Here is a 27,952-nt window from a genome sequence, read left to right as displayed (position 1 = left end):
AAAATTCCTCCCTTTAGTTAAGGCTTTGAAAAGAAAGTTTTTCAGAAGTACGGAGGCACCTCTAATCTCAAGGCAATAACTGAGAATTAGAAGTCCTTAGCATCCTTAAACTTAGAGCTAGACAAGTATTTTCTAAACAAACTTAATTTTACAGTAATGAGCTATTAATCTTATTAAAGTGAGATTGATTCTTGCCAATGAAATCTGGCACTGTAATCGCCAGTCACTCGTTCCTGATTTATTGGATGAAGCAAATAATGCAACATTTCATGGCTGGTATTGTTTTATTGTCTAATATACTTTTCAATCCACATTTCAGCACTCATACCTATGGCTTTTAGTACAACATCTTTGTGTCAAGTGTCAGAATTTCATTTCAAAAAAACAGGAACCTAATACCATATAGACAAGTCTTCTCTATATTTATGTTTAAAAATATTCATTTTAAAAAATGATTTATAAAAGAAAAGTCTGCTGGTAGCTTTCTTCCAGCTCATGTTTACCACAGATTCTACTGAGCTTTTCCCAATTTAAAGCGTCCCTTTTAGTGTCCTGCTGCCTCCACGTGGAATCTGTTTCCTCCCTCACCCCTCCTCCTAAATTTAATGAAAAAAAAAAAATCAGTAGCTGACGATTTAAAGCAAAAATGTAAAGCACTATAACATTAGCTACATTGCCTTTTATTGAACTAGGTTCTTGAATACTCTAAAAAATTTGTGGAAATTTAACTAGTCAGCATTGAAAATGCATTGGATTTTTGTGCTCCAAGACCTCTAGCAACAATGTTTTTTCCCCAGCCTGAAAGTTAGGGACCGCTGTTGGGAAACAGTAAACAGTCTGCCCAGAAAATTCACAGGTACCCGATTGGCCACTTACATTAGAACCCACCAGATTTTACTGATTCTTCTGCCACAGACACCCTGCAAATCTGTAACAACAGTTTGCTTCTATGACAAGAGGAAAAGAGGTAAAGTTACTCTTACATATACCCAGGGATGGTGTAACAGTGATACAAGCTATTCATTATTAAAATCCTCACAAAGCTGTCCATCTCTGTGGTAGTTTCTGTTCCATGGTATTACATGAATGGGAAAGTTATTTTTCACATGAGAGAAGTATAGTTGTACATGAAGAAAGCTAACTTTGGTCCACTTGTCCAGCTTTCTAAGGACAGCATATTGGAAAGTTGACCACTGATGGTTCAAAAACCAATGTAAAAGCTAACAAAAATAATTGGATATTTCATTCATAAACCTGCACAATGTGGTTATTTGTCCTAGTCATCCACCTTTTCATTCTGTGCGTCCACTAATTGTTGAGGTTTTAAGTCTTCAGCTTGTTCATGATCTTCCTTATCTACATCATCTACTTGACTAGTTTCCTTTTCTTCTGCTTCTCCTTGATCAACACTTTCATATTCTACTTGTTCCAGGTCTGTTCCATCTGTAAATTCTGCCATCCGTATTTGATTTACATGCTCAACATGTAACTGCTCCACATGAACTTCAGCACCTTGTTCAGTCTGAATGTGTTCAACTTCCAAGTAACTAATTTGTACCTGTTCTCGCAGTTCCTCCATCTGCGTGCCTTCCACTTGACTGTCCTGTATGAGATTCTGGTGCATCTGTTCCACAGTTACCTGTGCAGGATCTACTTGTACCTGAATTACTGGTAGGACATGGACTTGCTCCACTTGTTCTATTATAGTCATTGATGTTACTGGTTCAGCTTCCACTGGAAGAACCTCTTCTGTCACTATTCGTTCTGAAATATTGTGCATGTCTTTGAGATGCCTTCTCAGCTCACTGCCTTGCATAAACCACAAATCACATAAGGTACAGTGGTTGGGTTTGTCACCGGTGTGTATTACCAAGTGATCTTTAAATTGATCCCAGCTGTTAAACACACTGTTACAAACCTGAAACAAAAGATACAGTATGTTAAACAGTGCCAACAGAAATATGACAAAGTATAGTGCCTATTTCAGATCATAGCTTCACATAGTGTAGCTTCTTGCTACTTAGATTAAAAAAACATGTACGTTAGAGGTAAAAGCTGAAAAGTCAGCTTCAGATGAACAGAAGACTTTCAGCTAAAAGTACTGCTTTGACTGCAGACATACTATTTTCACAAAGCACTTGAGTACACTTCCTTCCCTTCAGCTGGCACTGAGGTAAGTAGCCTGAAAACAACACACAAAGACACTGCAGAAATGAATGAGGTGCCAGGGTAGAAGAGAGAGGAGTGGGGTAGTCAGGCTCAGAGTAAAGAAACAGGCTCAAGGGTCTTCGTCCATGCAAGTGTTCTTGGCTGCAGAAAGAAGCAAAGCACATGCATTTCACTGTTGGCACCCCTTCGCTGTTGGCAAATGTTTTTGAAACAGAATGTTCTATCTTGATTTTCAGCAATAGCATAGAAGGATGATTGAGTATCTGACAGGGATTAACTCAAGGAACAAGTCTGTGTAATGGAGCTGAATATCCCCATTTTGCTGTTGAAGTATTAAACTCATGTTTGTGATGCTAGTGATGTGCTATTTGTCTCCCCCCTCAGGCTCATGCTTTAAAAAGAAATTGCACACACACTTCTTAAAATACTAACCTTATAGATAAGCACTCAAAATTACTTAGTCATTACCTTTATGTATGACTATCAGCAATGCCCAAGCACATAATTACTGTTCTTGCCACATGGAGCCTAATTCAGTACTCAAGGCATATACTGAAGAGCACCAAAAGCGCTCATCAAGCAAGCACAACTTTGTTTTCTCCTCTTTCTTCAGTGAGCCAAAATTTTATTTATTGAATGCTATTCAAATTTAGTTCTAAAGAGAAAAAAAATTCAAGAAAAAATTATCCAATAATTGCTGTAGTTGTTGCAGGCTGAAATAACACTAACCCACATTCACAATATCTGTAACAGAAAGCTATGGAGGTAAGACAATTAAACCAAAGGGCCACAAAGACAAAAAAGTATCTTCAATGAAACTACTAGGTACAACTTTGTGTTATACAGTAGTTCTCATGTTCAAAACAAACTTATCTTTAAGACAAAGGTATGCTCCCAAGAATTGACTTCAGACTAGCGTAACAACTAAACAATGCAACAGCATCAGTGAAACTTCTGATTAAATGATTTGATTAGCAACACACAGAATTCATTCATCTCCTGCAGTATTCACTGCTTTCTGTGAATAAGATCACTCTCTTTTCTTGGAACAAATAAAGTCGATATCCAGCAGTTTTCTTTACTATACGACCTAATTTAACCTCAAACCACAGCCATTCTGTGAACTGAATGAGTGCTTTAAGGGAGGGAGAGGGGGAAATGTGTTCTTATTTGAGACTGTCACAGCAGTGGAACAGCAAAATGGCAAATAAAAATGCTACAGCCAACCTCAGTTCTCATATTTTCTAGTTTTTCAGAATCAACTTTTAAAAGTTAAGTAACATTCTTCTGAACAACTTTTCAAATGTCAGCTATGTATAGTGACCCTATACCCTAGCTATCCATCTACAGCATTTATATTTGCTTAAAAGACATTACAGATTGTCATCATAAGTTGGAACGACTTTCCAGGCAAAGTCAATATATTAGTATCAAACAGAAGAATAATAAAATAGGAAATAAAATAGTACTTTGTATTTTGGACTTTAGTGAAGCATGCTCACAAACAGGAAAGGCCTAGGTCAGTGCATCAAGAACCTTGAAAAGGAAGCAGAAAGATCAGTAAGATGCATATGAACACTTACCTACTCACAAGAATCTCTCTGATTCAAGTATTATGAAGCACCATATCAGTAATCCCATATTTTAAATGTGGAACTACTTAGATATAAGAATTTACCCTCATGTGGTTGAATGCAATCTTTATAATTTATTTTACTAGAAGAAGTTCTTGGAGACATAAGCCCACTCTCGTTGCCTTTCCTGCTCAGTACTCCTACACTCCCTCAGCACAGGAAGGAGGTATCTAGCCTCAGACTCTGCTACTTCCATTAACCCACCTGACATTCATACAGCTTCTTTCTTCCCTTTTTAGCTCCAGCTCCAGACTGACAGGCCGTCAGGTGACATTTGAGTGTGCTATTCCTAGCAAAACGTTCATGGCAGTTTGGACATTCGAATGGTTTTTCACCTGTTAAGACAGACACAGGGATTTGTAGATGTATAAAACCAGCCGGTTTTCTGTCAGCTCTCCCTTCTTCCCCTCTCCCTTTTGTGTAGGTTGATAAATACACCGTAAAGACATGGCCAACTGGATTATTCTACAGAAGAAGAGAAAGACAGTCTATGTAAACTTTATTTATGTAAATAAAAGGGTAAAAATCTAATGTGAAGTCATAACTCTCATTTATTTAAAAAAAAACTACAAAAAAACAACAATGTAACATAATTACCAGTGCCATTTAAGGTACATTTAGGTTTTTTTATGGAAGTTAGATTACTATTCTGACAAAATATCTTAAATAAATAGCAGCTATTTCTCTCTTTTCACCTGATAATATTAACAGTTAAAGACTCAACATTAGTATATACAAAGTGACACATAAAGGAAGGAAGTATTTAAATAATATAGTTTGATTTTCAAGAACAGTAACAGCTTATGCTTGAGAGCTGAAACTGAGCTCCAGAAAAAGAAGATGACACAGAATGACCATGAAGTAACAATGCATCTGTATCAAAACAAACAAAACAAAACCCCAAACTTTGGATTAAAGTAGTATATTGTTATTTACCATCATCAAGTAGCAACAAAGAACAACTGGTGTGTCTGTTTACTAATTTCGTAATGCACAAACGCAATGAAATTCAAGGAAATTAAAGTACAAAAAATTAGGAACAGTGTGTTTCTTCTGAAAGTCTGATAATTAATCCATGGAAGTACTGATACCAACATAACTACTGAAATAAACTACTTAATGAACTCCGAAAGAGGCTGAGATGTTTCAGTGAGTAACATAAGAATCTATTTTAGCTAGATTAAGTTTAAAAGTCTACATTTTCAGGAATGCAATAGTTATTGACTACTGAGATGGAAAGCCAATAAACCTATATTTTCAGAAATAAAGATATTCAGAAGTGCCTAACTAGCTTTTCAAAAGAAATCCACAATTAGCCTGTAATTCTCACTTATACACCTAAAGGCCACAGAAAAATGTTAAACGGTGGGAATATTCCTCTTAACGGTTATAAAAGGCTATGTTTTTGGAGACTGTTGTACAGGTAATGCAGAGGATGCTGAACTGCCATCAATCTTGTAGATTGAAAATCATGGACTTTGTGCAAGCAACCAAATACATTGGTGATCCAAGAGGATACCACAGAACAAAACTCACACCACAGACCTTCACCTGCCCTGTGATCTGGTCACATTTAAAGAGTTACTTGGAACAAGGCACTGCCCAGTCAAGGGCAGATTTATTCTATTCTTACTCAAATTCTTCAATAATCTTCCATGTATTCTGTCAAAAGTATCTGAAAGTGACAATTCAAAGACAACAGTGGCATTATCCAAAGGCCAAAAGACATTGTGTGACTTCTTGCACAGTGCAAATCAATGCTGCAACCTCGGCCGCACTGGTCACAACAGCAATGGAAAACACAGAGAACACGTCAGCCTACCTCTAGCTTGAGAAATGCATTGACGAGCTGGAGGATAAATTCCTCTGCTAAAGGTGACAACATGCTTCTCTTCCCCCAGGTGTCATCCAACTACAAGTTTAGTCTCATCTAAGTGAGATTTTTATAAAGAGAGAGGGTTCTAGACTGATCTAACAATTATCTTTTTTCCATTTATGAGAATGGGTGAGATTTCATTTGCCAATCATAAGTAACTCACAGGACAGAAATTCTGACCTAAGATAGTCCAATATTGTACTAGTCCTTTGTAATCCTACAGCCACAAGAAGAAGATTGCCCAAAATAAATTTTCCAACCCAAAGACACTCATAACAACAGTGACTTTTATTTGCCTAATATGTAAGAAATATCAGGGAATTCAACCATAACCATAAAGCTGCCATATCATTATTTAGATTGAGTTTAGAGAGAAACAATAAGCCTAGTTGGATTCTTTTGTTTGGTGTTCCGCCCCCCCCCCCCGCCAAGGCAGGCGTTTATCAAATGAACTTCTTGGGATCATTTATTCAAGGTATGTAAATAGAGTCCATTTATTCACTCCTATGGAAGATGTTATTTGCAGTTCAAAGTATGCTTCCTGTAAAACATATTTTAGATTTATGAAGAATGGCAAAGACCTTGATTAATTTTTCCTAAGAAGTTTATAAAATCTGCAAACAAATTACTTCAGTTACAGGGTTTTCAGATAAGGACTGATTAATTTGTCTGCTCGGAGCACATCAAAATTCCTTCACTTCCACCTTCGCTCATGTGAGTGCACACGCACTCCATAAAAGGAAAAAAAAAGAAAAAAATAATGAAGAAGGATTAAACATTGAGAAATATTCAGTAGTCAAAATTCCCAGTAAAATCAGAGGGAATCAAAGCTGTTCAGTGTCTCTTCCTGCTAGGAGATATAAGCTTTGCAAAATACCAGGATTAGATAAGCATATCAAAAGCAGTAGCTTCATTCTAAGGTTGATTTCTATATGAAGAAATCACTCTTCTTGTGCAAGAAAAGTTAGAGCTATTGAACAGATATGCGTTATTTAAGTGCAGCCTTGCAGAATTTCTGTCCTATGAGTTACTTATGATTGGCAAGTCAAATCTCATTCATTCTCAAAGGGAAAAAAAGAGAATGATTAGATCACGCCAAAAAACCTGCCTCTCTATAAGTTCTGGAAATGAGTTTGTTAGCACATTCAGTTACATAATGACATATAAGACAATTTTGTTTTTATTTTTTGTTTTGTTTTTTTCCCAGAGACTCAGAAGCTACATAAGACACTGTATGCATGCATGCATTAACCGCCCACTGTACAAGAAGATCAGGTTCGAGACCATCTAAGGAACCTGAAGGTGGACAAGTCCATGGGACCTGATGAGGTGCATCCACACGTCCTGAGGGAACTGGCAGATGAAGTTGCTAAGCCACTATCCATCATATTTGAGAAGTCGTGGCAGTCTGGGGAAGTGCCCACTGACAGGAAAAGGGGAAACATAGCCCCCATCTTTAAAAAGGGGAAAAAAAAGAAGACCCAGGGAACTACAAGCCAGTCAGTCTCACCTCTGTGCCCGGCAAGATCATGGAGCAGATCCTCCTGGAAATTATGCTAAGGCACATGGAAAATAAGGAGGTGATTGGTGACAGCCAACATGGCTTCACTAAGGGCAAATCCTGCCTGACTAATTTGGTGGCCTTCGATGATGGGGTTACAGCATTGATGGATAAGGGAAGAGCAACTGACATCATCTACCTGGACTTATCCAAAGCATTTGATACTGTCCCACATGACATCCTTGTCTCCAAACTGGAAAGACATGGATTTGACAGATGGACCACTCGGTAGATAAGGAATTGACTGGATGGTCGCACTCAAAGAGTTGTGGTCAACAGTTCAATGTCCAAGCGGAGACCAGTGACGAGTGGTATTCCTCAGGGGTCAGTACTGGGGCCAGTGCTATTTAACATCTTTGTTGGTGACATGGACAGTGGGATCGAGTGCACCCTCAGCAAGTTTGCAGATGACACCAAGCTGCGTGGTGTTGTGGATACGCTGAAGGGAAGGGATGCCATCCAGAGAGACCTTGACAGGCTGGGGAGATGGGCCTCTGAGAACCACATGAAGTTCAACAAGGCCAAAGGCAAGGTCCTGCACATGGGTCAGGGCAATCCCAAGCACAAGTACAGGCTGGGCAGAGAATGGATTGAGAGCAGCCCTGAGGAAAAGGACTTGGGAGTGCTGTTTGATGAGAAGCTCAACATGAGCCGGCTATGCGCACCGGCAGCCCAGAAAGCCAACTGCATCCTGGGCTGCATCCAAAGAAGCGTGGCCAGCAGGTCAAGGGAGGTGATTCTGCCCCTCTTCTCTGCTCTTGTGAGACCCCACCTGGAATACTGCGTTCAGCTCTGGAGTCCCCAACATAAGAAGGACATGGAATTGCTGGAGCGGGTCCAGAGGAGGGCCACGAAGATGATCAGAGGGCTGGAGCACCTCTGCTATGAAGACAGGCTGTGAGAGTTGGGGCTGTTCAGCCTGGAGAAGAGAAGGCTCCGGGGTGATCTTATAGCAGCCTCCCAGTACTTAAAGGGGGCCTACAGGAAAGCTGGGGAGGGACTTTTTACAAGGGCGTGTAGTGATAGGATAAGGGGCAATGGCTTTAAACTGAAAGAGGGTAGATTTCGATTAGATCTAAGGAAGAAATTTTTCACTCTGAGGGTGGTGAGGCACTGGAACAGGTTGCCCAGAGAAGTTGTAGATGCCCCTTCCCTGGAAGTGTTCAAGGCCAGGTTGGATGAGGCTTTGGGCAACCTGGTGTAGTGGAGGGTTTCCCTGCCCATGGCAGGGGGGTTGCTCGTGTTGTGATTAAGCAACAATAGGGTCAAATACTTTGTAGGACATTTTCTCCCTGGCCTTTTAATTTAATTTTCATATTCATCTAGTGCTATACAGAATTAAGAACTTGGAATGCCTTTGACTCAACAGAAGGTTTTCCACTGACCTTAGGAGACCACAGTTATATGGTAGTATCTGGTTTAATTTTAAGCTTAAGGCTTTCAAAACACTGAACTGGAAGTAATTAGATTCCATGTATTATACTTGTATCAATAAACATTTTAAAAATACTCTGTACCTCCTGTGATATGCTAAGTTGCTTCATCTCCAAAATCCTTTCTCACAACAGCAACCAACATTTTGTGATATTTGGATTACTGTGTTAATCCGCCACAAACTTTTCAGATAAAAGACTTTTGTTAAGTAGTTTGTATTTGGCTTGGTCATAATAGAGAAACACTCCCTACTTCATAGGGGATAAGAATTTGCCAAAGACTTTTTATAAATGCAACTTTTAAGGGGCTATTGGGAGTAGACTGGATACAGTGTCATATATCAATACTCAGCAGTGTCATACAAATATGCAAATAAGTTCCAATTAAAAGGCTTTAGCAACAACAAGCCACAAAAGAAATAGGACTGCTACCCTCCATTAAATTCTTACTGATGACTCATAACTGACATTAAAACCATCTGAAAGGTCAGGACAACATGTATTTTACATTCAGAGAGCTATGTATATAATGCTCAGTACCTATTCAGTTAGTACAGACTTTTCAGTGAGATGAAGAAATAGCATCTTAACCTCCCATATTATATAGAAGAAAGAGCACAAGTCATTTTGTACTCAAAAGATGCTATCCAGATTTCAGAGGCAGATTTTACTGTAAAAGTCTATTATAGTCACTAGAAATGTTTTTCTGTGTTAATTAACAAAGAAAATGAAATCATATATGAGATACCAAGAGCAAGGATGAAACTTTCAAACAAGATGGTACGAGAGAGTTGTTAGGAGGGTCTTTTATGCCTAATGCATTAATAAGCATTTGCTCAGAAGTTCTGTTAGTTGAAGAAACCCTTTAAACTGTGTATTTCACTGAGAAGCTCACAGTTCAGATCATATTTCAACAGAAACATTTACTAGTAAAATTGTGAAAATAAGAGTAGCTCCTCAGCTTAGTACTTTTGAAGAAGAAAACATGCTTTAAGAAATGATTTTGAAAAAAAATCTTTAAGATTTAATAGACTTGAGAGAGAAGCTTCATTAGTGCTTTCTGGTTTTAGGTGCCTATTTTTAACCACTTCAATCCCTCAAAGTTTATATCAATGGAAAACAAAACCTAAAAAACAAAACAGCATTTTAGTTGCAACCAGAAGCCAAGTATTTCTAGCACTCAGGACTCACATTTTCTCTTCAGCATATTCTCCATTTCCCCAAAACATGCAAAAACCCAAAATGCTAGAGCCAAAGCCACAAGTACAGGACCATGGCAGTGCTCTTACCTGTGTGCTTCCGGAGGTGCTCTTTAAAATGTCCAAAGTGGTCAAACTGCTTATCACAGTACTGGCATATATGTATTTTTTTGCCAGGTCTTTGCTTCTTGCTGGCACCACCTTCATCAAGGTGGTAACAGGTGAGGTGCTGTTTCAAAGCACTCTCCCGTAGGTACCTTTTATTGCATATATCACACTTGTAACTCTCAGTAGAGTGTGTTTTCATGTGTTCCTTAAAATGGTAAAACAATTTAAATGAACGGTTACATTTCTCACAGTGGAATAAATTCTTCACGTGTGACAGCTGAAGTTCCACAATTTCAATACCTTCTACCTGTTTGCATGAGGGACCAGTTGTACTACCACCTTCTTCTTGGATCTGGCATTTTGTCTCTCCCTGACGATACTTACTGGTGATATCTGCCAAAAGAGCCAAAGCAGATTCATCTGATGTACCTGTTGTCTGTAGGTACTTTATGGATTGCTCTGCAGAAGCTACTTCAAGTGTTTCAATGCTGTCATCTTCCACTTCAGTTGTCCCCTCAGCAATCTCAACCTCAATTTCAACAGGCTCCAATTCTGCAGATGGCAGCGTTTCTGTGATAACATTAGAGGTTTCAGCTATCTTCCTCTTTTTTGGTTTATTTTTACCTTGTGTTTGATTTGATTCTAAGGGTGCTGAATTTTCTTTGTTCCTGCAAAGGAATTTGCATAAACATAGTTAAGATCCATAAGCACTTACATAACAATTCCTGCCTGATACTGAGCTTCTGCATTAAACACTGGCTAGTTGTTCCTCAAAGAAGCTGAACGATGGACAACCACGAACCTGCATGCATTTCAGAAGCTAATTTGTCCTTAATCTATACTCCTTTGAGCTGTAGAATAGCACGGTTAAAGCTGTGGAGCCTTTGACATAAGGTTACTGAAAGGTTTTTAATAGCTCTGCCTGAATGACCTGGTGTAGTGGCAGGTGTCCCTGCCCATGGCAGGGGGGTTGGAACTAGATGATCTTTGAGGTCCCTTCCAACCCAAACCATTCTATGATTCTATGACACACACCACCTATCAAGAAGAAAGGCCAGTTAGTCTAGTGACATAGGTTTATCTAAGAAGCTTGTGAAATTCTGTACTTGGAAAGAAAATTTCCCCGAAGGAATTAATTCTTTGGCCTGCCTACTCAGAAATAAGATTCAAGTCCTTCCTATGCCATTCACCTCTTAAGCTCTGGAGTGCATGCAATTGGCTGCAGCACTTACAGCTTGTTAGAAAACACTACAGCTATGACTTCACATAATGATTATTATAACATCTTGTACATCAGGAAGGCACACAGCTAACAGCTGAGGTAAAAAAAAAAGCCACTGAGATGTGGAAAGAGTATTCTAGTTTAATTTTCTGGGCTTAAGGACAACCCTCAGCTCTGTTCCTCTTATTGCACCATAAACACACAATCCCCTTCCTCTGAGATGCCAAGGATATCATCCCATCTCAAACAGAGATGAGTGGGCAAATGCTTTCAAATGCTTTTTACACCCTCACAATTATCCACAGCATTTACACGCTGGAAATTTTACTACTGATTATCAGTTTTGAAAATGAGTGGCTATCTTCCCCTCAAATCAGACTGACAAGAGTAATTTGTACTTTTACCTTCCTTTGCAGCCTGATGAATCCTTTTACGTAACCTACTCCCTATCACTTCCAGGTTTTCTAGTAATAGGAGACATAAGGCTTTTCTTCAGTATCTGTATGTCATATGGCAGAGATGTGTGGCTAATGACCTAACAAAGGATACAGCTTATTAAATTGCACCTTACTATATTCAGATACAGGAAGACAAAGCAGCTAAACTTACAGTTTCATCTAGCCTGGATTTCTGATGTCTAGAAGGTGACAGTTATTTTGCACATTACTGCGAGCTCCAGGATCATGTACCAAAATAATAATCTGCTCAGCAAAGAGAAGACTACCATCCTTGAACACATTGTGTGGCTCAGGTGTGAAACTTTGAATGTGGATACACATATACAACACAACTGTACTTCAAGGAATAATAGCTGGTTGTTTTCTTTCTAGTCTAGATTACGTGATGTACAACTCTGATGGATTACACAAATGGTTAGTTCTATAATAATCTCTACTTTAGCTGAACTTTCTGAAGCTTATCCCTTTCAGTCAAAGCTCAGAGGCACTGTATTGCAATTCTTCCCCCTCCTACTGTAGAGGAGAAAATTGAGACTGACAGCAGTACTCAAGTTTGTTTTTTCTAACCAAAAAAACCTTACCAAAAATTAAAAAACAACACTTTTTAAAAAAAATATCTATGAATAATGAAAATAACTCTAAGAACAGACTGGCTTACACATGTGTTTGTGTCCTAGTTTTAGCTGGGACAGAGTTTTTTAACAGCCAGAAGAGCTCCGTGTTTTGGTTTTCCTCAGAGGCTCACTCTGAGAAGAATGCTGATAGCAAGCTGAAGTTTGTGGTTGGAAGTGAAACTCCAAGGACTTTTCAGTGTGCCGGAGTGCAGGAACACAGTGGGACAAGGGAGACACGATTCCCCTTGTGATTTGTGGTGGAACTTAAGATTGAGGGCCAAACTGGCCAATTAGTATTCCATATCATGCAGCGTCATGCCCAGTATAAAAGCGAGGGTCAGCCGGAAAGAAGGGCTTTTGCGCTTTGGCTCTTTTGCGCTTTTGCTCTTTTGCACTTGCTGCGCTGTTGCTCTGCTGTTTTTCTTTCTTTTTTCTCTCTCTCTCTGCCCCTCGCGTTCGTCCGGGATTGCAGCTTCGGGACGAGACGGGCTTCGCATACGACGGGGTGGTGAGCACCTACACTGTATTAAATATTAAATATTACGGGGACGGATAGGGGATGTTACGGTAGGAGTCTGTTACAGGCCACCTGGCCAGGAGGACAGAGCAGATGAGGCGCTTTATAGCCAGATAGGAGCAGCCTCGCGGTCACAAGCCCTGGTCCTCATGGGGGACTTCAACCACCCTGACATCTGTTGGAGAGACAATACGGCAGGGCACGGGCAGTCCAGGAGGTTCCTGGAATGCGTGGATGACAACTTCCTCCTGCAGATGATAGAGGAGCCGACAAGGAGGGGTGCCATGCTTGACCTTGTGCTCACCAACAGGGAGGGACTGGTGGGCGATATGAAACTTAAGGATAGCCTTGGCTGCAGTGACCACGACACAGTGGAGTTCAAGATCCATGGGGCAGCAAGGAAACCATTCAGCAAGCTCTGTACCCTAGACTTCAAGAAGGCGGACTTCGGCCTCTTGAAGCACCTGATGGGCAAAGTGCCGTGGGAGGTGGCCCTGGAGGGACAAGGGGCCCAGGAAAGTTGGTCCACATTCAAGGAGCACCTTCTCCAAGCTCAGCAGAGGTGCATCCCGACGAAGAACAAGTCGGGCAAAAAGACCAGGAGGCCGGCGTGGATGAGCAAGGAGCTCCTGGACCAACTGAAAATGAAGAGGTTAGCCTACAGAGGGTGGAAGCGGAGACACATAGCCTGGGAGGAATACAGAGAAGCTGTAAGAGTGACCAGGGATCAAGTGAGGAAGGCTAAAGCCCTGAAGGAATTGAATTTGGCAAGGGATATAAAAAGCAACAAGAAATGCTTCTATAGGTATGTAGGGGACAAAAGGAAGTCCAAAGAGAATGTAGGCCCCCTCCGGAAGGATACTGGTGCTCTGGTTACCCGGGACATAGAGAAGGCTGAGGTACTCAATGAATTTTTTGCCTCAGTCTTCAATGGTAAAGCCTCTTGTCTTACCACCCAAGCTGTGGAAAGAACTAGCAGGGACTGTGAGGATGAACCACCGCCCACTGTACTTGAAGACCAGGTTCGAGAACATCTGAGGAACTTGAAGGTGCACAAGTCCATGGGACCTGATGAGATCCATCCGCGGGTCCTGAAGGAACTGGCGGATGAAGTTGCCAAGCCACTGGCTATTGTATTCGAGAAGTCGTGGCGGTCTGGCGAGGTCCCCGATGACTGGAAGAGAGGGAACATAACCCCCATTTTTAAAAAGGGGAACAAGGAGGACCCGGGCAACTACAGACCGGTCAGCCTCACCTCTGTGCCTGGCAAGGTCATGGAGCAGATTCTCCTGGGAACCATGCTAAGGCACATGGAGAGCAAGGAGGTGGTGGGTGACAGCCAACATGGCTTCACCAAAGGCAGATCGTGCCTGACCAATTTGGTGGCCTTTTACGATGGGGTGACAGCATCGGTGGACAAGGGTCGACCAATGGATGTCATCTACCTGGACTTGTGCAAAGCTTTTGACACTGTCCCGCACGACATTCTTCTCTCTAAACTAGAGAGGCATGGGTTTGATGGATGGACCACTCGGTGGATAAGGAATTGGCTCAATGGCCGCACTCAGAGAGTAGTGGTCAACGGCTCAATGTCCAAGTGGAGACCGGTCACGAGTGGCGTCCCTCAGGGGTCCGTGTTGGGCCCGGCCCTCTTCAACATCTTTGTCGGTGATGTGGACAGTGGCATGGAGTGCACCCTCAGCAAGTTCGCCGATGACACCAAGCTGTGTGGTGCCGTCGACACGCTGGAAGGGAGGGATGCCATCCAGAGGGACCTTGACAGGCTGGAGAGGTGGGCCCGTACCAACCTCATGAAGTTTAACCAGGCCAAATGCAAGGTCCTACATCTGGGTCGTGGCAATCCCAGGCATAATACAGACTGGGTGGTGAATGGATCGAGAGCAGCCCTGAGGAGAAGGACTTGGGAGTACTGGTGGACGAGAAGCTCAATATGAGCCGGCAATGTGCTCTTGCGGCCCAGAAGGCCAACCGCGTCCTGGGCTGCATCAAGAGGAGTGTGGCCAGCAGGTCGAGGGAGGTGATTCTCCCCCTCTACTCTGCCCTTGTGAGACCTCACTTGGAGTACTGCGTCCAGTTCTGGAGCCCCCAACATAAGAAGGACATGGACCAGTTGGAGAGGGTCCAGAGGAGGGCCACGAAGATGATAAGAGGGCTGGAGCACCTTTCCTATGAGGACAGGCTGAAAGAGTTGGGGCTGTTCAGCCTGGAGAAGAGGAGGCTCCGGGGTGACCTTATAGCGGTCTTCCAGTACCTCAAGGGGGCCTACAGGAAAGATGGGGAGAGGCTGTTCAGGAGGGCCAGTTATGATAGGACAAGGGGTAATGGTTTTAAAATAGAGGGAGGTAGGTTCAGGTTGGATATTAGGAAAAAATTTTTTACTATGAGAGTGGTAGAACACTGGAACAGGTTGCCCAGAGAGGTGGTGGATGCTCCATCCCTGGAGACGTTCAAGGCCAGGTTGGATGAGGCCCTGAGCAACCTGATCTAGTTGGAGATATCCCTGTTCCTTGCAGGGGGGTTGGACTAGATGACCTTTGAAGGTCCCTTCCAGCCCTAACCATTCTATGATTCTATGATTCTAAATCATCTGTATTAAATCATTCTTATCTCAACCCACAGGTTTCCCGTTTATCCTTTAATTCTCTCCCTCATTCCTGGGGGTGGGGGAGGGGGAGTGACCGGCTGTGTGTGTGGGGCAGTTCAACCTAACCCACGACAGTCTTAATTGGCGCCCAACGTGGGGCTGTGTTTCCACCCCTGGGGCAGTCGATTCCAGGTATACTGGACGCCCCTCCAAGTGAAAGCAAACTGTGGCCTGCATTCCGGTGCCAAAGGAATTGAGAAAAACGCATTAGCGATATCAATTGTAGCGTACCACCTGGCTGCCTTTGACTCCAGTTCATACTGAAGTTCCAGCATATCTGGCACGGCAGCACTCAATGGTGGTGTAACTTCATTCAAGCCACGATAGTCTACCGTCAGCCTCCACTCGCCATTGGACTTACGTACAGGCCATATAGGGCTGTTAAAAGGTGAGCGGGTCTTGGTGATGACTCCTTGACTCTCCAGTTGACGAATCAACTTATGGATGGGAATTAGAGAGTCTCGGTTGGTACGATATTGCCGTCGGTGCACTGTTGTAGTAGCAATTGGCACCTGTTGTTCTTCGACCCTCAGTAATCCCACAGCAGAAGGGTCCGTTGAGAGACCAGGCAAAGTAGACAGCTGTCTGCCTTCTTCTGTCTCTACTGCAGCTATGCCAAAAGCCCACCGATACCCTTTTGGGTCTTTGAAATACCCTCTCTTAAGATAATCTATGCCAAGGATGCACGGCGCTTCTGGGCCAGTTACAATAGGGTGTTTTTGCCACTGCTCTCCAGTTAGGCTCACTTCAGCCTCTAACACAGTCAGTTGTTGAGACCCCCCCTGTCACTCCAGAAATACAGATGGATTCTGCCCCTCTGAAGTTCGACGGTATCAAGGTGCATTGGGCACCAGTGTCCACTAGAGCCTTATACTTTCTGGGGTATGATGTGCCAGGCCACCGAATCCACACAGTCCAGTAAACTCGATTATCCCTCTCCTCCACCTGGCTGGAGGCAGGGCCCCTCTAGTACCTGTTATCATATTCATCAGAGGAATCAGCAGGATTAGAGTCAGGGTGGCTAGGAGGATCAGCCCTCCCATTTTGACTAGTGGACTGCTCACTGTAGACTGGGGCAACAGCTGTCCTGGAGGAATTGGAGAAAGTTCTATTTCTGTTGGTTCTTCCTCCAAACTGGCGTACCCTGGCCTCTAAAGCGGAGGTGGGTTTTCCATCCCACCTTCTCATGTCTTCTCCATGATCACGGAGGTAGAACCACAGCTCACCCCGTGATCTGTACCGTCTCTCTTGTCTCTCTCAAGGAGGGTAACGCCTGGTTCTGACAGCTGAAATTCTAGAACGTTCAGGTGGTGGGAAATCTACTTTTTCTCTTAATTCTCGGACCTCCTCAGACAGCTTTTCCACAGCCGCAACGCAGGTTCGTATAGAAGTGTTATCATCATATCGTCGGAGGTAGGTGACCAGATTACCTACGGATAGTGGTGCTTCATCGTCCCTGAAGTCCATTATTGCCAATGAGGTGGAATATGCTGCTGGCGCACTCCGTATAATCTTCTGCCACATTGGTCGTGTGCACCGGACGTCATCTGGATCTTCGAGTCTTGGTCCGCTTCTCGAGTCAAGATAAATCAACTCTCGCACAGCCAGTTCTCTCAGATACTGAATAGCTTTTTCTATGTTGGTCCACTTGCTTACATTACATGGCATCTCGTCCTTGTAGGGATACCTTTCCTTTATAGCTGCCAGGAGCCATCTCCAGAGGCTGCGGACTTGTGTCTGCCTTCCAATTGCCTTATCAATGCCTCCATCCATGGTAAGGGCTCCCAGCTGCCTGGCTTCATTACCATCTAACTCCAGATTATTGCCTCCCATGTCCCAGCATCTGAGCAACCAAGAGACAATGGGCTCACCTCTAAGACAGCCATAATCTTTTTGAATATCTCGCAGCTCACTCATTTTTAGAGAGCTGGTGGTTATCGTCTCATCTATGATGTCACTCCTCCTCCATTGAGATTTTCTCTGAGGCGAAACAGAACGCTCCCGCTTCATTTCTCGTGATGGCCCTGGTCGCTCTTCATCATCATCATCCTCTCCTCTGCGTTCTGACTTTCGCACACATTTCCTCGGTTGCTCTTCCGCCAATCGTTGTGATGGCCCTGGTTGCTCTTCTTTGTCTGGTTGCTCTGATGGCCCTGAGTGCTCTTCCTCATTTGGTTGTTGTGATGGCCCTGATTGCTCTTCTTCATCTTCTAACTTTTGTATACATTTTCTTTTCCTTATGGGGGCAACTGATACCGTTGTAGTCTGAGTAGCTATAGTGCTTGTCATGGGAGTTGAGATGGCAAGCACAATAACCCGAGAAATAAATTGATATACACCCCTAAATGGCCGATTGATTTTGAATATATAGATAATTAAACATATATTCAGGAGACCTTGCAGGACAATCAAACCGGTTAAATTATTCCAATGATGTTCAGCATTATCAAAATCAACATAAGCTTTTGTGAATGAAAAGTCACCGGTATAATTGGCGATGATATCCGCCAGGTGACGCTCAAAATTAATAAACGAGCTCCACATCACCATCCCCCTCTGCACCGCCGAATACAAAGACTGAGCTGGTCCCAGCACCGATGATCTTATCAGAGTTACACTATACAGTATAGCAAAACCCTTAATTACCGATAACATACTTTTCATGCCGATCCAACACCCAGAGCCAGAAAACCGCATAAACATTCCGCCTAACATCATATAGGGTAAATAATGCAATAAATTATAAATGTCCGGTAACATGTATGCGAGCATAACAAACAGCATTGCAGCCAGCAACATCGTTATCTCAACCCCTTCGGGCCCCACGTTGGGCGCCAATTAAGACTGTCGTGGGTTAGGTTGAACTGCACCCCCCACACAGCCGGTCACTCCCCCTCCCCCACCCCCAGGAATGAGGGAGAGAATTAAAGGATAAACGGGAAACCCGTGGGTTGAAATAAGAATGATTTAATACAGATGATTTAATACAGTGTAGGTGCTCACCACCCCGTCGTATGCGAAGCCCGTCTCGTCCCGAAGCTGCAATCCCAGACGAACGCGAGGGGCAGAGAGAGAGAGAGAGAGAAAAGAAAGAAAAACAGCAGAGCAACAGCGCAGCAAGCGCAAAAGAGCCAAAGCGCAAAAGCCCTTCTTCCCAGCTGACCCTCGCTTTTATACTGGGCATGACGCTGCATGATATGGAATACTAATTGGCCAGTTTGGCCCTCAATCTTAAGTTCCACCACAAATCACAAGGGGAATCGTGTCCCCCTTGTTCCACCGTGTTCCTGCACTCCGGCACACTGAAAAGTCCTTGGAGTTTCACTTCCAACCACAAACTTCAGCTTGCTATCAACATTCTTCTCAGTGAGCCTCTGAGTAAAACCAAAACACGGAGCTCTTCTGGCTGTTAAAAAACTCTGTCCCAGCTAAAACTAGGACAGTTTGTTAAGCAAAACATTTGTTTCTTTGTAACATAAGAATTACAGCGTTTACTAGTGATGCATAACCAACAAATTGCATAACATTATACAATAGTGGAAAACAATTGCAGGCTGGACAGTTTTGCTTGACCGACTGATCTGAATCCTGGTTCAACAGCTCTACTGGTGTACACAGACTCAAAGTGATACCAATTAGAACATACTTTTTCAGTTTCAAGTACCTTTTAAATTTCTCAAGCAGACAGCAAAGGTCTGGTTTTTTTCCTGAATGAAAGAAAAAAGTTATTTTGGTGATACCATGCTTAATCTCAATAATGTCAAAAAAAGTGTTGGTGGAGTTGGAGGATAGGACTAGAAATGTACAATTCCATCTTTCCTATTAAAAAAAATAAATTACGTACTTATTCAGCTCTGCTACCAATCCACAGAATAAGTTGATTCGAAAAAATAATCAACACTGATGTTGAAAACCAAGTTTCCAGTGTACCATGTCATGGAGGTTTTGCTTGGGTTTTGGTTTTGTTTTTTAAAAAATAAAAGAAAAAGTTAGCTGGCTGCTAGAGGAACTCGAGGTCAATGCCACTCTCCTTAGCTAGTGCATCTATGGGGAGATAAATAGGAAGTAACAGTCTTTCCTTAGCCTGAACACAAAGACCTTTCAGCAGGTCTAAAAGAGAAAGCAAGGCTAACCATAATGCTGGGAGGCATTTATTGCCCCTCCCCCTCTGCTTCATGACAGAACAACAGCATAGCATACAGAAGGAATGAGAACACGACAGCACTTTGTGAAAGGGAAGGAAGGGGAAGAAAAACAGCATGATGGGAATGGCACCTGCTTTTCTCAGGTTGGATTTTGGTAATGGAGTATAGTTCCTGGTACTGGATAAAAGGTGCCACAGCAACGTTTGATTAAGCACTGATCCCATATAAAACTGATTATAACAATTACATTTGTTCAAGAAGTTTGAGATTAATTTTGCACCAAGAAGTTTTAAAATCACTGCCTTTCCCTTGAAAGCAGAAAGCTGCATGAAATCAAAAAAACAGTGCAAACTTGTTAATGGGGTCTAATTACCTGAGACACATCATCACTGTATGCCCAGCTCTCAATAAGGTGTGAGCAGTCAGATAGCACAGGGACCTAGTATTAGTTACCACAAAGTCACAGCCCTACAATGTCTGCAACATTTACCAGCTGTCACTTGTCATTGAGTTCCAGCCCAAAGAATGTGACGTTCATTTTTTAGCCTTTATAATTCTGACCCATATCTTACAGCAGAAGAGTATACGGTCCCACACAAGTTTAAGAGGTTCCAGAACAGCAGTTTCAGTGTTGGGAAGAAAAAGAGGCTTATGTATTTACCTGATTTTAAGTGCTTTGATTGCTTCTAACATCTGTAGATACTCAGCTGCTTTCCAAACGTCATTTGCTTCTTCCTCACCTTGAACCATTAGTTTTGCTGTATAGGTGAACTCAATTAGGTGACGAAATGCCATGTTACTTACACCTGTTTATAAGCAAGAAAAACAGCCTCTTTTAGCAATTCCTCAGTCTCATCTATCTGCTGAATCTTGCACGCTTGCCTGCTCACAGTACTTTGACAGCCAGTTTCATAAAGACGCCACCCTTGAAAGGCTCATGTTGGAATAAAGAGTCTACTATAGAAACATGTCAATCTGGAACAACTACAGTCATGCCATAACACAGATGAAAGGAAGGATAAGATGGACAAAAAGCTGTTTGTATAGAATAATAAAAAGTATAAATTTAAACATAAAAATATGATATCTCTCTCTCTCTCAAGAGACCTCTGAGCAGCAAGTTACCAGAAGCTGAATTATTGCTCCAGGAAATTGCTCCTTGCCTACCAGGCAAGCATTGCTCTACATCTATCCTGTTCTTGCACCCCAGCCAAGGCATCTTTTTAATTTTTCTTCAGGGGAAGTTTTTTTTCCAGTGGCGATAGCTACCTGTACACTGGTTTTGGCTGGGATAGTTAATTTTCTTCACAGTAGCTTGTATGGGGCTATGTTTTAGATTTGTGCTGAAAATAGTGTTGATAACACACTGATGTTTTAGTTACTGCCGAGCAGTGCTTACACAGCGTCAAGGCCTTTTCTGCTCCTCACACTGCCCTACTAGCGAGTAGGCTGGAGGTGCACAAAAAGTTGGGAGGGGACACAGCTGGGACAGCTGACTCCAACTGACTAAAAGGATATTCCATACCATATGATGTCATGCTCAGCAATAAAACTGGGTGGGAGGCAGGCAGAGGGGCCACTGTTCAGGGACTGGCTGGGCATTGGTCAGTTGGTGGCAAGTAACTGTTTTTATTTGCATTGCTTGTCTTTTTTGGGTTTTATTTTCCTCTCTATTATTTTTTTCTTATCATTTAAAAAAATATTTCTTTTTAATTATTAAAATGTTTTTATCTCAACCCATTAGTTTCTTTCTTGCTTTAACCCTTCCAATTTTCCCCCCTCATCCCCACTGGGGGGGAACGAGCAAGCCGGGCTGTGTGGTGCTTAGTTGCCAGCCAGAATTAAACAACTCAAGAGATTAGATCTAGAAAGCTAATCAATATGACCAAGCATGTGTTTAAGCCCATACCAAGGATACTACATTCATTTTGAGCTTGGGCACACAACTCCAAAGGTTTTTTATTTGCATGAATCAAACTACCTTCAATCTCCACCAAGGGCTCTTGAGTGAAATCTTGGAAGAATTTGTAGAAGAACTGGCTACAGGCAGCAAGAACAGCCTTATGAGCTTTGAAATGGTGACCTACAAAGGAGGCAAAAATTTTGGTTTAGGATAACACCTTCCTTACTCATAGTGCAAAATAAGTGCCAATGCAGAGAAGAGAATGGCTGCAGAACCACCCAGTCTACAAATCTATTCCAGCAGCATATAGTCACTTAGTATGTCTCTTTGTAACACGGGATACCCCTGCAGCTCGCCTGTCCCATCTCATGCAGACCCTTGCTGACATGACTGACCTTGTTGAAGCTCTGCAACTCAATCAGCTGGGGGACTCAATTACTCCAGAGTGTTTATCTTTTCAGATATTTAAGTTATGGGAAATTCCTGTGCAAACTTTTTCCTGTATGTCTTGGGCTCAGCTCTTGGGCTTTATCCAGGCTCTCCTTGGTTTTTGCTGCTCTTACATACAGGTATACTTTATCATCATTTCTGGCAGCATAAAGACCCCTGCAGAACAGAAGTAGTTCTGCTCTGTTCTTCCTGTTTTCCAGACTGTGTATTTCCCATCACTGTGTTGCCTTCTTCCTGGTGCAGGCATGAACATTCATAAGGCTCCGTGGGACAGAGGTAAGAGAAGCAACATGGGTTAGAACTACATAGGTGCACAAGAAAACAGTTTTGAGTTCAATACATGGATTTGGTAACACTAGAGCAGGAACAAACATTCAGGATAAGTTTTGTGCAAGCACTGTCAGTGAAACTACAGTGATTCCTGAAGAGTAATTTTTTCTTCATTTGCTTACTTTTTTCTAATCCAGGCTCTGTAGGACCCTTTTCCTTCAAGTGAGCTCTTGCTATCCTTTTAAGGATCAGGTAGCACTCCTTTAGCTAGGTCTGTCCTAGTGGACACTGCCTATCTTCCTTGAAGTGCTCGTCCATTCTAAGACATGTTTGGGATAAGAAGCAATCTTAGGTGATCTATCAGACACCACCTTTTCTAATGAGATAATAAGCACTTATATCTCCATCTTCCTTTTAAACTAATACTTATGTCTTTAGAACACATAGAAAAATAAAAGTGAGTTGTTCTACCCTATTTTAACTATATAGTAAAATAGTAGGCAGATACCAGAGAAGCAAGAAGGCAATCTTATTTCAAGCTGTTTTGTTGTTGTGGTTTTTTTTTTTTTTAAACAATCAACCAATATTTGTATAAGTTCCCTGCATGCAAACAGCCAGCTCGAGTTACGGAAAGATATTTTTTACAATGTTTTGGAAATCCTTAGACAACATGTTAAATATAGTACAGCAGTTTCATAGTGGGCTTCTATCTGAAAATATTTATCCCTTTATTTGGAAAGGCAGAAGCAAAATTTTTAATCACTGCTGGAGACTGTTCACCCCAAGATTTTAAATAAAACTCTGCAAGCGACTCGCTCACCAATAAAGAACCAAGAATTTTTTAGCAACCCAGTTTGAGAGCTGACCTGTGACAAACCCAACATCTTCCCAGCACAGCTTTCAGAATTCTCTATATACCAACTGGTTCTCAGGCCTGTACATACCATCAACAATCAGAGTGATGTCAGTAAACTGGTCCTGCTCACGTTGTTCATTCAGTCTATCCAAAATAACTTTATAGTGTTCAGGGAATTCCATCATTTCTTCGGCTTCCATGGCAAAAGGACTAGTCTGCAAAAGACATGGTAGGACAGTAAGAATACTGCGCCGCTCAGTAAATACTATGCACAGTCAGGTTAGTCTACAAATGTAAATTAACTAGAGCTATTCAGAGACTACAAAACCAATAGAAACACCAAACTCTCTTGGTAACAGGTTTACCTGATTTTAGCTGACAGGTAGGAAACGTTAGGGTTAATGAAACAGAGTATGGCCTTATTTATACGCATGAAAAAACAGTCAAAGTGGGTAAGTGCATTTCTTTATTCTACAGATTCAGCAGGGACTCACCTCCCTCAAAGCAAATACTGCAAGGATATAACATCTCCACCGCTAACTATTCTACAACATCTCAGCAGCATAATGTCAGAATCTATATAAAGTTACTTCTTGCAAATCTACCAATCCACTTGGTGAAAGAACAGTTCTGAAAATTTTCATACTTAAGTCACATTTTGTATCTAGTGAACACAAGATGTTTACTTCCTTTAAATAAGGATGTTATAAAGGAGCACTTTTCAGCTTCTGAGTACATAGGAGTTGCCAGGGATTTAACATGTTGTCACACCTAAGAGCTTCTCATTCACCCAGCCTTCTTTCACCTTGAAGGGGGAGAAGTGTAATATTCTTTGCCAATTTTTTGAAAGAGACATATAGGCTTGTAATCTGATGGCTCTTCCTCCCTTACTTATACAACAAACATAGCTGAAGGTGGGAGTTACAGAGGTTCTCAAACCTGAAGAGGGTTAGCAGAACTCTGTGCCTGTGGATGATACACAGATGTTAGTGTGCTGCTTATGCAAAAGAACCTCTGGAGAGAGTCCAAGTACTTCAATGAAAACATTTCACGAATTAACTCCAGGCAAAATGACTTCAGATCTGCGCAGCAGCACTCATCTCCAATTCCCACATTCACATGGCGCTCATACTGAGAATGCCACAGAAAAAGCAAAGACATTTCAAAGTCACATTAATGCAGAAACTTAGTTTCTTTTCACAGTCTAACTCACTTTGAGGAACATATGGTTTCTGAGAGAAGATGGTGATTAGGCTTGAATCAGTCTTAAAGGAATTTGAGACATACTCTTCACTATATTGATCTATTTAGTATGGACAAAAGGAAGAAAGTCAAGAGAGCAGCTAGTATCAAACCAAACACTGAATATAGAGATGAAAAATTCTAGTGGGGCAAAAAAGCAGTTATCTTCAGAGTGCTAGAAGAAAATAGATAGCAGGTGCTCCCTAACTTCTGGTGCAGACTTTTGTGTGTGATTGGAATTGGAAAGTTCTGAGCACAAACCCGTTCCTTACATGTACTAACCACATCTGAGCTGATGCCACCATTCTTGCTAACTCCCCTGTGCAGCTGTGTAAATTCTACCTTACTTCCAACAAACACACGTACTGGTATATGGGGTTCAATAGAAGTAGAGAGGAGAAGAATTAACCAGTTACAATAAAAGCAAAGTTATTTTCTTACAACTAACAGACATCAAGTAAAGGAAATTGTGGAATTCCTATTTTTACCACAAAACACACTTTCTTGCATCTCAGAAAAACTGTCCCATGGAGAAATCATTTTGCCGAGAGCATGAAAAGAGAGGAGCAGAAGCAACTGGTTATGGAAGTCTAGTTCTATCTGTTATCGCTACTTTGCCAAACATGCTGAAATACATATCAGGATCTTGTGAGGGCAAGGGGAAAGGTGAGGTTGAAGGGAGAGAATGCTGCTGCTCCCTTCACTTCACCTCATGTGAAATGGATGGGCCTAAGACAGATGACCAGCAACTCCTGCCTTTCTTCTGCCATCTGGTATTCCACGTAAAGTCTCATGTGGGAAGCTGTCAGCCCTTTACTTCACTGTTTAATTCTTCTTGCCCATTTTTTGACACATCGTACAAGGATAGATGACTTAGAGGTAAAAGTATAATTCCCTAAAAGTCAAACGAAGCAAAACTTCGACCCCCAAATCTCATTATTTCCACCTATCCAAAATTTACTTCCAAATTACGTTTGTAGGAAGATCTTACAAAAAAATCCCTCAAAATAACAGAGCAAGCCCCCCGCAAATCTAAGAAATTTTAAAAAGTTTCAGTCTCTCAGAACACTGAAAATCATGAATAAGAAAATAACAACATGATAGTTAATTTATTGTCCTGAATTAATACAAAACTAGTAAAAAAATGTGAATTTATCCCATATCTGAATACAGTTGCAGCATTCATTGAGTATTCTCATTTTAAACTCAGTGATATTGGAGAAGAAAGCCCAACAGAACACCATATGTTCAATGAGAGCATAACTAGTTTGGAGCAAGAAGTGAAAGGCACAGTCCTTAGAGAAAAAACAAGAAGCCAAAGCAGGCAGACAGAAGTGATGCAAGTTGGCACTTACATGCAGGCTTATAGATGAGTGATGGAAACAGGACTAATTCAGTTAGTTACCTAGATTTTCTTGGAAGACTCAGTTGACTACTGACTTAACCATATCATCTTCTGACACTGGATGCATCTCACGACATGCATGCAATTTGCAGATCTGTTTTTATAAATATACCTCAATGAAGCTATCTTATTTCCATACTCCTGGACTCCAGCAGGAATTTCTCTTAATTTAGGCACTAGACATTTGCTTTCTTTGCCTATATAGATCATACACAAATGCAGGCAGAGCAGAGTTATGGAAATTCTCAGCTGTTGTGGTTTAGGCCAGCCGGCAACTAAACACCACACAGCCCCTCGCTCACCCTCCCCCACGGGTAATTGTTCACCACCCCTTGACCAAGGACTGTTCTGTCCGGGACTAACGATCCTGAAACAGATAAGTCCCAACACTGCAATCCCACACAAGTGAGAGGCCCGGGGGGAGGGGGGAGCGCACACTCTCAGAGTCCAAAAGTGAGAGCCCCGGAAGAGCCAAGGCCCTTCTTTCCAGCTGACCCTCATTTTTATACTGGGCATGACACTGCATGATATGGAATGCTAATTGGCCAGTCTGGCCCTCAATCCTAAATCTAAGTACAAATCATAAGGAGAGTCGTGGACCCTCTGTCCCGGCTGTGCTCCCCCCATCCTGTTGTGCTCCTGCACACTGGCAAGAACACGGCAGCTGAAAAGTCCTTGAGGCCTCAGTGCCAACTATAAACACCAGTGGGCTGTCAGCATTCTTCTCAGAGCAAGTCTCAGACTAAAACCCAAACGTGGAGCTCTTCTAGCTGCTAAAAAGAAGAGCTAACTCTGTCCCAGCTGAAAACAGGACAAACAGCAGACTGAGCACTGGCCAAACCACTGCCATCTCCTCATAGCCATCTCAGAAAAAGAGAAGAGGTGTTTGGTGGGCAACAGCAGTGGCTGCTTCAAGATAACACAGACACAAGAACTTCTTGTGCACTTTGCCATATATTTTTCTTCAAAAATAACAACCGCAGAGCAAGGATGCAAGCCAGCCCCTCAGTCCTCTCTTAACCACAGACAAGGCCTCGCTCCCACTAAGGCAGAGACAACTCAGGCATCCATACCCTACCAAGCCAAGCAGAGCACACACTGGGTGCCGCACTATCAAGGGACGGAAGAAGCCTCTCGCTGCCCACAGCAGCTGTGAAGCAGCACCACAATTGGCCTTCAATACCCCTTGCACTCCCGCCAGCTGGAAGCGAAGCCTAAACCACTGGCAATCACACGCACCGCCTCCAAGCTTCAGCTCACGCAACCTGTGGTAAGCCACAGCCCCATTAGTGGGCGCTGATGGCAATCAGAGCGACCCCCGCCAATCGTAAAACGACGGCAGAACCCGCTCCAGACAGAATAGCCAATGAGCGCCCGCCGTGTCCCAGAAGCGAGAAGGCGGAAGATCTAGCCAGCGCCGAGTACCCACCGGACACGGGCGCTCTGAGAGCAGCGCGGGCGACGGTCGGCAGGCGCGAATATACCACGGGAGCGCCCCCGACAAGAGGACCCGGCCATTGCCGGCCCGAGCCATACGTTTAGCAGCACTGCCGCCTCGTTAGTCGTTATTACGTCATCAAAGCGCGCATTAAATCGATCCCTTTTCAATTCCCGGCCGAGTTACACCCCAGCGACACGGTACTCCGAGGGATGGAGAGGCGATTCCGCTAGGTACTCACCGCAAGAAACCCCTCGTCCTGCCGCACTTGCTTTGCCGTTACCCCTTCCTTCTCCTCAGCACGTTACAAACAGGAGCAGGCGCTGAACAATCACGACTCGCATTCCCGGCCTGCACCACGCGGCGGAAATGACGACAGAGTCACCTTTCACACAACAGGGTGCGCAGGCGGCGGGGGGCGTGGTTCGACTGCTTGGTGCATTCTGGGAGAGAGAGAGAAGAAGAGAAAATGAAGTCAATTCAGCCATTTAGCATAGAAATCCTACAACATCAAGCAAAATATAAATAATATTTGTATATAACAGAATCACACAGAATCACAGAATGTTAGGGATTGGAAGGGACCTCAAAGGATCATCTAGTCCAATTCCCCTGCCTGAGCAGGACCACCTCGATCAGATCACACAAGAACACGTCCAGGCGGGTTTTGAACATCTCCAGAGAAGGAGACTCCACAACCTCTCTGGGCAGCCTGTTGCAGTGTTCTGTTACCCTTACTGGGAAGAAGTTCTTCCTCATGTTTAAGTGGAACCTCCTATGTTCCAGC

General features: G+C 42.7%; 1 protein-coding gene across 1 annotated transcript; it reads right to left on the bottom strand.

The window, feature by feature from the left end:
* LOC104378476 (zinc finger protein 131-like) lies at positions 1–27,449 on the bottom strand. Its single transcript, XM_086630193.1, has 7 exons — positions 27,407–27,449; positions 23,169–23,295; positions 21,583–21,684; positions 20,263–20,407; positions 9,963–10,648; positions 4,008–4,138; positions 1–1,918 (listed from the first exon to the last, which is right to left on the bottom strand). The coding sequence occupies exons 2-7, from the start codon at positions 23,278–23,280 to the stop codon at positions 1,277–1,279; spliced, it is 1,818 nt and encodes a 605-aa protein (XP_086486319.1). The 5' UTR covers positions 23,281–23,295; positions 27,407–27,449; the 3' UTR covers positions 1–1,276.
* Positions 27,450–27,952: the final 503 nt, after the last annotated feature.

This window comes from Tauraco erythrolophus, chromosome W (assembly GCF_009769465.1).
Source record: "Tauraco erythrolophus isolate bTauEry1 chromosome W, bTauEry1.pri, whole genome shotgun sequence".
In the NCBI taxonomy this organism is placed as follows: Eukaryota; Metazoa; Chordata; class Aves; order Musophagiformes; family Musophagidae; genus Tauraco; species Tauraco erythrolophus.
The sequence above is the reverse complement of the archived record's forward strand: the minus strand, read 5'-3'. Positions and strand labels throughout refer to the sequence as shown.